General features: G+C 43.2%; 1 protein-coding gene across 3 annotated transcripts in view; it reads right to left on the bottom strand.

The window, feature by feature from the left end:
- Window positions 1–857: 857 nt before the first annotated feature.
- Window positions 858–11,542, bottom strand: part of GAL3ST1 (galactose-3-O-sulfotransferase 1) — an 89,033-nt gene continuing 78,348 nt past the window's right edge. For 2 of the 3 annotated variants that reach the window (XM_089652212.1, XM_089652213.1), the window contains 2 exons: window positions 7,704–7,837; window positions 858–2,597 (listed from right to left, as the gene is read on the bottom strand). In XM_089652212.1, the coding sequence (XP_089508338.1) occupies window positions 1,442–2,597; window positions 7,704–7,834 (1,287 nt within the window). In that variant the 5' untranslated portion in view covers window positions 7,835–7,837 and the 3' untranslated portion in view covers window positions 858–1,441. The remainder of the gene's footprint in view (window positions 2,598–7,703; window positions 7,838–11,542) is intronic. The other variant, XM_089652214.1, reaches the window with a different exon arrangement.

Genomic DNA, 11,542 nt, shown 5'->3' with positions numbered 1-11,542 from the left:
GAATGTGCAGTTAGGAATATAGATGGATTATAGATTCCTCCAACACGCAGTGTTGTGAAGTTCCTGTTTAGATAGGATAAACTCTCTCTATTAAAGGCTAAGTTTGCCTTTACAGAAAAAATAATAAAGGCATATATTTTTGGAGAAAAAAATGTGCATTTTTTTTTTTTTACCTGCAGGAACCTGAAAAACATTGCACCTATAACCAGTAGATCACGGGTGTATTGTGGGCTCCTGCAGACGTCATCCAGCTTTCAGCCCATACCTCTGTACAGGCTCTCTGAAAGCCAGAGGACTAAGAGAGCACTCATCAGCTCACTGAAACTACCACGGTGGCAGACGGTACTTGTAGTTTATTAATTCACGGGAATTTGTGAATGTATGATGCGACTGTGTGGGTGGAACCCTGCACAGCAGAGTAATTATTAAAAAGTGACAGCATGGGCGGGGTGGAGAACCCCCACCTGCTGTCACATGGAGGGGGGAAGGAGGGGGGGAGCAGGAGTTGGAACATATTACATGTTCCACCCTAAATACAGGTGTAACATGTAACATGTTCTAGAGGTGAACTTTTAAAGCAGTATACATCCCCATGTAACACAGGTTTCAGTATTTGTCCTGCAACAGCACTGCAACTGGATCGCATGGTACTTTTGTTAGTGACCTGCGTTTGGGGTGTCCTTAAATGTGCTTTGACACCAGCGGCAGATCACAAGGGAAGTGCAATTATAATGTAATGCCATGACAATTAAAATTGGAATATATCTTGTACTGGTCCAACGTCAGAAAAATGAAATTTTGGGTGGTCACTTCACTTTAATGCTTTGTTCCTTACCATGTCCACTGAATAAACTCAATATTGTAAGTTTGGTTTTATTATTCTGCTCTGGACTCACAGATAGAAGCCCTCAATATAGAAACAAAACATTCGTTCACAAAACTGGGAAAAGGACAATGGGGCTTTATACATCATAAATTAAGTTTAATGAGATATCTTAGAACTAGGGGCACCATACATGTTACCAAAGATACACTTTCCACCCCTTCATCACAAAGTAAGAATAATTCTAGTGGGTTTCTCCCCATAAAGGTGCTATTCAAAACTGCCTGCGGCTGTTTGCTTTGCATGTCTTCTTTCCATTCATGTAAATACAGAGCTCTTGCTGGCAGAATGCAGGGGAGAACACTACATTGTTAATGATTTTCTCATTGTTTCATTTCTACAAAAAATACCCTGTATGGATACTGTCCATGGCAGCAATGTTCAACAAACACATCTTTCTGAAAATACTGATTCTAGAAAAATACTTGAAAAAAAGAATCCAACAATATCACAATCTCATCAGTCAGTTTAATGGCCCACTGTTATTTTATACACCATCTTGTTCTTATCTCTCTTTGGCAAAGTCTCATTAGTACACGTTCAATTTCCACATCAGTGTCACCAGTTCAGCAGTGCCCTAATATTACCCCATAGTCTTGTGACCCATAGATCTGCTCCCAGACGGCTCATGTACTGTATTTCAGGAGTCAGCATACTTCTGCAGAGCTGCCTATGTTGAGGAAGAATATTCTTTTTCAAATTATATCCTTGAATAAATGTTTTCCCCAGAGGCTGCCATGGCTGCAGGCCAGACTCTTTAATCTTACTAGCATCTACTGGGCCACCTCCAGCAATACATTCCTGCTTCAGTTCTTCATTCCTCCTCTTCAGTTCTATGACATCCTTCTTCATCCTCTCCATTCCATATTTTTCTACCTTGTTCCAAAATGTAGTATTGAAATGTTGATAAATTAGTAAGTCAAGTGCATTCCACTCCTGTGCCAACTGGTATATCTCAGGGCTTAGACGTGAGCCACCAGAATCTTTACGTGCATTTAGCTTAAAATAAAGTATGTCATCCATCTCCCAACACATCAATTCACGCAACAACAATAGTGACTCATCAAAATATTCCAAGAGCATGACCAAATGAAATCGTTTATCAAGCTCCTCCAACAGATTTTGCGCTTTAGTATCTCCCACATCAATTTCATTATCATAACCCAGGTCAAAGGTCAGCAGATTACGCAGGTAGTGTGCATTAAATCCACTGGAATCGTAGTAACTCAGAGGACTTCGTAGAAAAGAATCCATCTTTTGCTCACTCCCTGATCCTGGCAGAGACCATGTTAATGGTACCACACGAGCAAAGTACTGGAATGAGGATTCAAAAAGCAGAGCTGGATTACGGACAACAGTGACAAAAGTGGTATCTTGAGGCATGAGAAGGCTCACTTCGGAATGCCGGTAGCGCATATGATTGCAGATGATATTAAAGCACATACCGGGCTGGTAGCCCTCAACCTGCCAACGCTGAAAAAAGCTTGGATACTCAAAGTCATTGCGTCCACGGGGGAAAGCGTAATGAAGATTGTGCTTCTCTCCATAGCGGAACAGAATGTTAAGGATTGTGCTACTTCCTGTTTTGTGGGTTTTCAGGAACATAAGGTTGTGCCGTGGTACACAATGCTGTGAAGAACCAGAACTAGTATTGGCTTTTCGTAGATAGGAGCCAGAATTTGAAGATGGCTGACAACGGAAGGAGACAGGGTTTCTGCAAAGAACAAACACAGTTTATATACTTTCCTGAAAGACCATATTATATAAACCAAAGAGAGGCATGCTCCTTATTTTATAAATATCTATTTTTAGTTTTTGTTTTTAAAAGTGTTTAAAAAAAAACAGAAGCACAATTGTGTTCAATGCACTCTTGGTTTGTCAATGCTGTACTCTATACAGGAGCACCAACAGTGGAGGAACATAAATAAAACTTTCATTAAGCTATCACATACAAAGAGTTAGGTGAAAGGCATTGGCACAGTGGGTCAGAACATTTTGGTAAAAAAACATAATTTTAACCTTGCAGGACCACAGTGGGTCAGAACACTTTGCTAAAGAACATATTTTGAACCCTGCAAGACCACAATCTTGGTGGGGGGGGGGGGGGGTTGTCATGTGTTGTAGGTCTGCAGTGAGCAAAAAGCTGTACCATAAGGAAGCCACTCTTGATTTTATTTCCTGGGGCACACTATTGTCTCCATTTAAAGAGAGATATGGACTTTCAACAACAACAACACAAAAATTATACTCACCTAGTTGGATGCAGCATCGATTCACTGTTGCATCTGTCCCTGCTGGTCCTGTAGTGAGAAGTGAGAGATCGAACACTGATGATTGCTCAGTTCTCCTCCTCCATACTAAGCAGAGAGCCATGACTTTCAGTCTACAGCTCTCTGCTCTGCCTTTCCAGTTCTAACTGGAGCACTGGGCTGTGGAGGCTCTTAGCAGATCACTGAGAGGCTGAGCCAGGTGCCGGTGCAGGCTTCTGGATGGATCCCGACCACATGCTCGGGATCTTTTCAGAGCCTGGACCAAGTCTGTGACATCAGTCGACAACAGGCTTTAGCCCATGAAGCCCGCTGTTGGCTGAAAATGGGTCACAGTAGTGCAGAACGAACTGCACTCCTGTGATCCAAAAGAGGTACAGCCAAAAAGTCTTTGGGGATACTTCTCCTCACCTCAGATGACTAGTCAAATGACCAGTGGTTTAACGCTTAGCATAACTTGAAGCTACAAATGCTTCCCAGAACCGCATACCAATATAGTGAATCACAAAAAAATGTATGCAAAATGGCTTCAGCTGGCTCTCTATCCATCAGGAAAGCACCTCCTACATGTTTGACCCATGTAGGGCTTAATCATAGATCTCTTAACCATAGTCGCAAGTTAGAGAGCCAAAGTTAGAGGGGCTTTCCTGATGGCTGGCGAGCCAGCTGAAGCCACTTTGTGTTGATTTATTTCATGATTCACTATATCGGTGTGTGGTCCTGAGAAATATTTTCATGGCTATATGGATCTGCTTGGTGTGCTTTTATGAGTGACCCAGCACCAAGGTTGGAACTGGCTGATATATCTGACAGGAGTATGCGAGTTTTAGTTTCCTCTAATTCTGACTGATTGTCAGCTACATTTGACAAAAGACCACCCAAACGTCTGTTTTTCAGATTAACTACACATTTGTAGCATAAGCAAGAGTTACAGTTTTCTGGTAGGAGTTCAGGGTGGCTATAAAAGAACAAATGCCCGCACTCTAAGGTATCCTCAAAATTTTCCTTTATTAAAAAAGCATCTGAAGAAGCGCAACCAGTAATGGATCTCTGATATAGGAGATTTTAGAGGATACCTTGGAGTGCTGGTATTCAGTCTGTGGTATCCTGTATGACACTTGGAAGAAGGACTCGGTTGTGTACCAGGAACTGGGTGTGGGGCCATGAAAAAGGGAAGGACTGTAAACTTCTTTTATTTTAGCTCAGAGTGGCTCATCGAGCACTTCAGAAGAGAACTTACTGCACCCTACTAGATAGTGTTACTATCCTATTAGATTGTAAGCTTTTATGAGCAGGGCCCTCTTAATCCTCTTGTTTTTATTGTATTATATCTCTACTGTCTCCCTTTATATTGTAAAGTACTGCACAAACTGTTGGCGCTATATAAATCCTGTATAATAATAATAATGTTTGATATTGCATGTGAATAAAGCAGAATTAAACTGTATCTAAGTACCACAACTGAAAACATTTCTAGCAACAGCTATCTTGAGTAGGGGCATATGAGTCATGTAGCATTTACCTCCTAGAATCCATCTGCTCTTAGTTCAGGCATGTTGAAGGTTATGCTTACCTAAGAAAGCCCCTCCTACGGATGAAAAAAAAAACTGCCATGAAAGGATGTATCCTGGGATGCATGACATCAATTTGGCCTTGGCCAAAACCAGAAAACCAGGAAAAAATGGTTAAACAAGTAAATATAACCTACCTTCCCATATATTTACTAATGCTGGCCAAATAAGGATTACATGTAGTTATGTTGATTGAGAGAATTTAGCGCTGCTTTAATACAATACTATTTTATCAACACAGATTTACTTTGAATGGAAAAAGCCATTGATACCTCCCCATAAATTATTGCCAGGTGAAACGTAAGTACTATGGGTCACAGCCAAAAAGATATATGTGTGGGATTCCATAAGAGTTGTTACAAGGAAAGGTACAACCTGTTAAAGGATAGCTCCACCTTTCTAAAAAAAAAAAATAATAAATGAACATGTTCTTGGAGGTTACAAAATGTGCATATATATTTTTTAGATAGCAGGCTGCAAAACATTGCACCTGCAATCAGTGGATCGCATATGCAAAGTCAGACCCCTGCAGACACTTACTCCAGCTTTCTGCCTTACCTCTTTATAGGTTTTCAGTCTAAAAGCTGGAGAAAGTGTGAATGGATTATGAGCCCATTGATCAGTGCAGTTGTAGTCCATTGAGAACTACAAGTGTGACTGCTGCAGCTGCAGGCGGGACTTGTACTTGTTCAAGATCTCTGTGAATGAATGATGTGGCTGTGCTGTTGATATTCTAAGCCAAAGTAGTTAAATAATCAACTTAATAGAAAATATTCATTACTTATGGTTTTACATTATGCTAGCGCAGCATCTTAACATTTCCATTATGTCCAATTTAAGTTCATGTTTTGAACTTGGCATTCTGTAGGCACTATAGAAACAATGTGATGCCTATGTTAATGGTGTCTATGTCAACATTCCAGTGAGATACAATGGATTTGTCAAAAGGCCTGTTTACGGAAAGTGAGTTATTACACAGGTTGACATTACATTTAAAAGATTTGGGACTTTAGTAAGAAGTCAGGCCTTGCTCAGTTATCACTCTGCTTCTGTGCAATTTAGATGGTAGAAGTGGTAGTAGTAGTTTAGTGGCAAATAGTAGCCATTGCATACAGTGTTTGACCTAAAGTGTGCATGAAACATGATCTATGAATGGATGATGAATGAAAGGTCCACCCACTCCACTCCTAGATCCTGTTTTATTCATAGAGCCAGTAGTAATGGCCAGGGCCACTGTTAGAAATCACGAGACCCCTTACAGCCTACCCGACGAGGCTCCCAAAACCCTGCCCCTAACACCACCCACCTGTCTAAAAAACAGCTTACCTCCAATCTGGTCCACTAAAAACAATGGAAGAGGATCTGTCCTCCTCTGTCTAGAAAGATGGTAGGGTAGTTGGGTATAAACAGGCAGCGGAGTCCAAACACCTGACCACCAATACAGCAGAGTGGGCTCTGTCCACGTCCGCTCTACATAAACTGAGTGGACATGGACTGGTCATCAGGGGGATCACTGGACAGACTTTCTTTTTTGCAGGAAGGAAAATTGGAAAGAAAAAGTGTTGATGGTGATCCCTCCTGTGAAGTTATTGTGTTCTCCTGGTGGGGGGACAGGGGGGAAACTGTTTGAGCTGGGAGAACACAGTGATTACTGGTAAATAGCCACTAGCAATAATTGCATGTTAAATCCTACATGCTGGTTGTACCCAAGTCATACAACAATTGACTTGGTTACAATCAGCCTGCCCATGGTGGTTTGAATCTTGGCAGGTTCAGCAGGGAACCATCTATGGCTGACTTAAAGTGGTATTATGTGTACATCACTGGTTTGTGATGGGGCTCAGGTAAGTATTAGGGGGGCCTGCTGCACACAGAAGCTTTTTTATCTTCATGCATAGAATGCATGAAAGTAAAAAACCTTCAACCTTTACAACGACTTTTAGGATGCATTTCATCATTATCATCATGGTGATAATCACACAGTAAAGGTGCTGTGGCTCACCTTTACTGTGTGACAATCATCATGATAATAATGATGATCACATTTGGCTGTTCCCTGCTGTATAGCTGACCACATGCAGCGTTCAGGGCATGGGGGAAGGTGTGTGTGTGTGTTTGTGCTGTCATCACTTTACCTTTCCTGTGATTTTTGCCGCTGCTAGAGATCCCTCTGTGTGCACTGCTGGACTGGCTACTGAGCTAAGTGGATGGACATCGGATGGACATCACATGGACTCTGCTGCCTCTGCCTACACTGATCACTTTCAGTTCCATCCAGCTGCCTCGAGCCTGCCAATCTGCCACCACTCTTCTTTTGGCTGATTCCTTCAGCACTTTCTTGCTGAAGGAGTCAGGCAGTGTGCAAGACTTCTATCTCATCAAATGCAGCTGGTACAGTATAGTGTAAGTCCGCAGGTGCCCGAAAAAGAAAAATAAGTCCCTCTTGATCTATAGTTTCCCGGCCCCAGTCCTCTGGTTGAACTGATGGGGGCCCCCTTCAGTCCAGGGAATATGTTACCACCGGGAGCCATGTACACATAGGAACAGTATGTATACACTGACTGTACAAACATATGATCCTACATGAAGCTTGAACACGCCATCCGTCAAAGTGACCCTACAGGAGGCCCGGTGGTACCCCCTTATTAGCGACCCTGGTAATGGCTTTTAAGATTGGAGGAGTTAGACAGAACGGGTGGGCACAGTCAGGATTTCTTTATGAGTCCCTGTCACAGCCCCTTAGTTTTATTACCCCCAAACACACTGAGGAGTGGGGGTCATTGAAGGAGACATTTTGGTAAAAGGAGGACACAGCAGCCCAAGGGACACGTCTCACTGATGGTATGTAATGTCCCCTTGTGCTGATTTTTTATTTTTTTGTTTTAGTTAAACTTAGACTTTAATGGCGAACAAAAAAATATAAGTCATACATGATTTAAGCAAATAAATGTAAACTGGCAGTTATAATAGTAGATGACTCACTCTGTGCTGCTAAGACTTAGAGGTGGAGATGCATAGGAGTACAACAGAATCAAAAAACTGGTGAAGAGGGTTCCCAAGACCAAGCCTTTCCATACTGACCGGCAAAGTTTGCCCTGGGCCTGCAGGCACATCCTCTGCAAAATAGCAAAGACACCATGTATACTGATCAATTGCTGCATTTCAATTTACAAAAATCACATACAAAGCAACAGTAAATAGCTGTTTCAATCTTATAGATAATGACATAATTAGCAAAATAATTTAAACAGGTACAACATGCAGTCCTCACCCACACGCACTGTAGTATAAGAGGGCAGTTACACGTCATCATGTGACAGTTGGTAACGCTGTAAAAAGTCTGCAGGATCTGGCTGTAAGGCATAGCATTAAAGCAGAGCTAAACTCTCTCAACCATCAAACTATTTTACTCCTTATTTGCTATCCTTAGTAAATAGATAGGAAGGTATTTTATATTTTGAACAATTTAAGACCCATCCCTCTGTTTCTGTTTGCCTCCAAACTTCTTGAACGCCTTTTCCACAACCGTATGTGTTGCTTCTTTACTAATAAGAACCTTCACAACCCCCTATAGTCTGCCTTCCGCCTGCCACATTCCACTGAAACTGCCCTACCAAAACCCACTAATTACTTACTAACTTCTAAAACCAACGGGCATTACTTCATACTCATACTGTTAGACCTTTCTGCTGCCTTTGACATAGTTGCCCACTCACTCCCCTTCAGTTAACTCCACTTCCTTGGCCTCAGTAAATCGGCTCTTTCCTGGTTCTCCTACCTATCTCAGCACTCGTTCAGTGTCACATACAACTCTAACTCCTCTTCTCCTCTTCCTTTTTTTGTTACGATACCCCAAGGCTCTGTTCTTGCCCCCCCCTATTCTCTCTCTACACCTCTCCCTAGGGCCACTTGATAACCTCCCACACCTTCCAATACCACCAGTGCTCCAATGATACCCAAATCTATCTCTCTACTCCCCAGCCCACCTCCTCAATCTCTTCACGTATCACAAATTTAGAGTGACATATTGGTATGGATGTTGCGCCCTTTCCTCAAACTCAATCTGTCTAAAACTGAGCTTGTAATATTTTCTCCTCCCCGATATCCCCATCATGATTTTACTATTGGGATCAATAGCACAATCATTGGTCCCTCCACACATGTCAGGGTGCTAGGTGTAATCCTAGACTCTGACCTCTACTTCCAGTCCCACATCCTATCACTGGCTAAATGTTGCTGCTTTAATCTCCACAACATTTCCAGAATTGGCCCCTTCCTGACTAAAAACACTACAAACAACTTATTCACTCCCTGGTCATCTCCTGCCTTGACTACTGCAACTCTCTCCTCACTGGTCTACCTTTACACAGGCTTTCCCCCCTTCAGTCTATCTGCTGCTAGACTTACACGCCTTACTAAGCTATCCATGACTGCTGCCCCTTTCTGACAATACCTTCACCGGCTTTCCCTAGTCCAACATATAAAATTCAAAATGCAAGCCACAACATACAAAGCTATCCACAACACTGCCCCCAGCTAGATCACCATCTTCCTCTGAAGATATTGCCCAAATAGTCTTCTCCACGCCTCCCAAGACATCTTGCTCTCTAATTCCTTTGTTATTTCCTCCCACACTCGCCTCCAGGATTTCTCCAGAACTTCTCCCATCCTCTAGAATACCCCCCCCCCTTCAGTTTATCTGTTTAGCTCCTACTTTAGGTGATTCTTGAAAACTCATTTATTCAGGGTAACCTACCCAACCACTGCCTAAAAACTGTACTTCGGCCACCAGCAATCAAATTGTTCCCCACAGCTACAGTATTACCTTTTATACCACCTCAACCTCCCTTTGGGTTATAAGCTCCATGAGCTCCTATTCATTCACTGTATTGTTAAAGTACTGTCTCCCTTTATATTTTAAAGCCCTGTACAAATTGTTGGTGCTATATAAATCCTGAATAATATTTACTTGTTTTAAATTTGTTTTACATTTCTTCAGTTGCTTCCTGGTTTCTAGCCTAGGCCAAAATTATATCATGCATCACATGAGTCTTCATGAGTATTTTTTCTTCTTTCCTCTGGGGTCCTGCGTGCCTGACCTAAGGGCAGATGGATTCCAGGAATTAAATGCTACATGAAACATCTGCCCTTACTCAAGATGGAAGCAACTAGAAATGCTAGGGGGGTTTTTCAAAGCGATCTCCTAACAAAACAAAGCATGGAGACATGGATGGATGGGTGAATTTGTTTTCAACATAAAAAATTAATTGAATAGCATTTTCAGTTCATGGTGCTCAGATACAGTTCAGTTCCACTTTAAGCTTTTACAGAAGAAAACTAAGAGAACATTCAGGCTTGATTCACATGGATGTGGTATGATTTTCCTTCTGGTTTCAGTGCGATTTCAAAAGGTAGTTGTTCAGCTATTCAGGTGCGATTTTGATGCAATTTGGCAGCATTCTCAGTCAGTCTCTCTCTGTCTGTCTTTCTCTCTGTCTCTCACTCCTGGCATGGACCAGGGATGGGAGATAAGCAACAAAGCAAAGACGTGCAGAAAACATACTGAAATCATGCTATCTTACATACCGTATTTGCCGGCGTATAAGACGACTGGGCGTATAAGACGACCCCCCTACTTTTCCTGCTAAAATGTAGTGTTTGGGCTATACTCGCCGTATAAGACTACCCCTCTTCCAATGCACACCAGTGGGAGGAATAGTGCCCCATCATTGATGTCAGTGGGAGGAATAGTGCCCCATCATTGGTATTAGTGGCAGGAATAGTGCCCCATCATTGGCATTAGTGGCAGGAATAGTGCCCTATCATTAGTATCAGTGGAGGAATAGTGCTCCATCATTGGTGTCAGTGGGAGGAACAGTGCCCCATCATTGGTGTCAGTGGGAGGAATAGTGCCCCATCATTGGTATCAGTGGCAGGAATAGTGCCCCATCATTGGTATCAGTGGGAGGAATAGTGCCCCATCATTGGTATCAGTGGGGGGAATAGGTGCCCCATCATTGGTATCAGTGGCAGGAATGGTGCCCCATCATTGGTATCAGTGGCAGGAATAGTGCCCCATCATTGGTGTCAGTGGGAGGAATAGTGCCCCATCATTGATGTCAGTGGGAGGAATGGTGTCCCATCATTGGTGTCAGTGAGGGGTGGAATAGTGCCCCATCATTGGTGTCAGTGGGGGGTGGAATAGTGCCCCATCGTTGGTGTCAGTGGGGGGGGGAATAGTGCCCCATCATTGGTGTCAGTGGGGGGGAGGAATAGTGCCCCATCGTTGGTGTCAGTGGGAGGAATAGTGCCCCATCATTGGTATCAGTGACACCAATGATGGGGCACTATTCCTCCCACTGAGACTTGCTGACCCTGTTCTCGTATGGTGCTGCTGCAGCCAGCATATGTGGTTGCAGCAGCACCTCTACACAGAACACTTACCTGCTGCTCCGGCACTCAATTTTCGCGGGGCCGCTCGGCTCCGCCCCCTCGCCGGTGATTGGCCGCCTGTGTGCCTTTCCTGAGCTACAGTTCTGGCGGCCAATCACAGGTGAGGAGGCGGAGTCGAGCAGCCGCACGAACATCCAGTGGCCGAACTGAAGTAGACGCCGCGCTTCCTGGACCGGATCGTCGTGGGACTGGATCCAGGTAAGAGACATCAGCCCCTGCAAACCCCTGTACTTAATGCCGCAGCCCCCCTAAACATGTGTACCGGCGTATAAGACGACCCCCGACTTTTGAGAAGATTTTCAAGGGTCAAAAAGTCGTCTTATACGCCGGCAAATACGGTAGTTACATAGTTAGTTTGACTGAAAAAA

Source organism: Staurois parvus, unplaced genomic scaffold (assembly GCF_062004578.1).
Source record: "Staurois parvus isolate SC_StPar_1 unplaced genomic scaffold, SC_StPar_1.0 ptg000673l, whole genome shotgun sequence".
Taxonomy (NCBI): domain Eukaryota; kingdom Metazoa; phylum Chordata; class Amphibia; order Anura; family Ranidae; genus Staurois; species Staurois parvus.
This window is presented reverse-complemented; position numbering and strand designations above follow the sequence as displayed.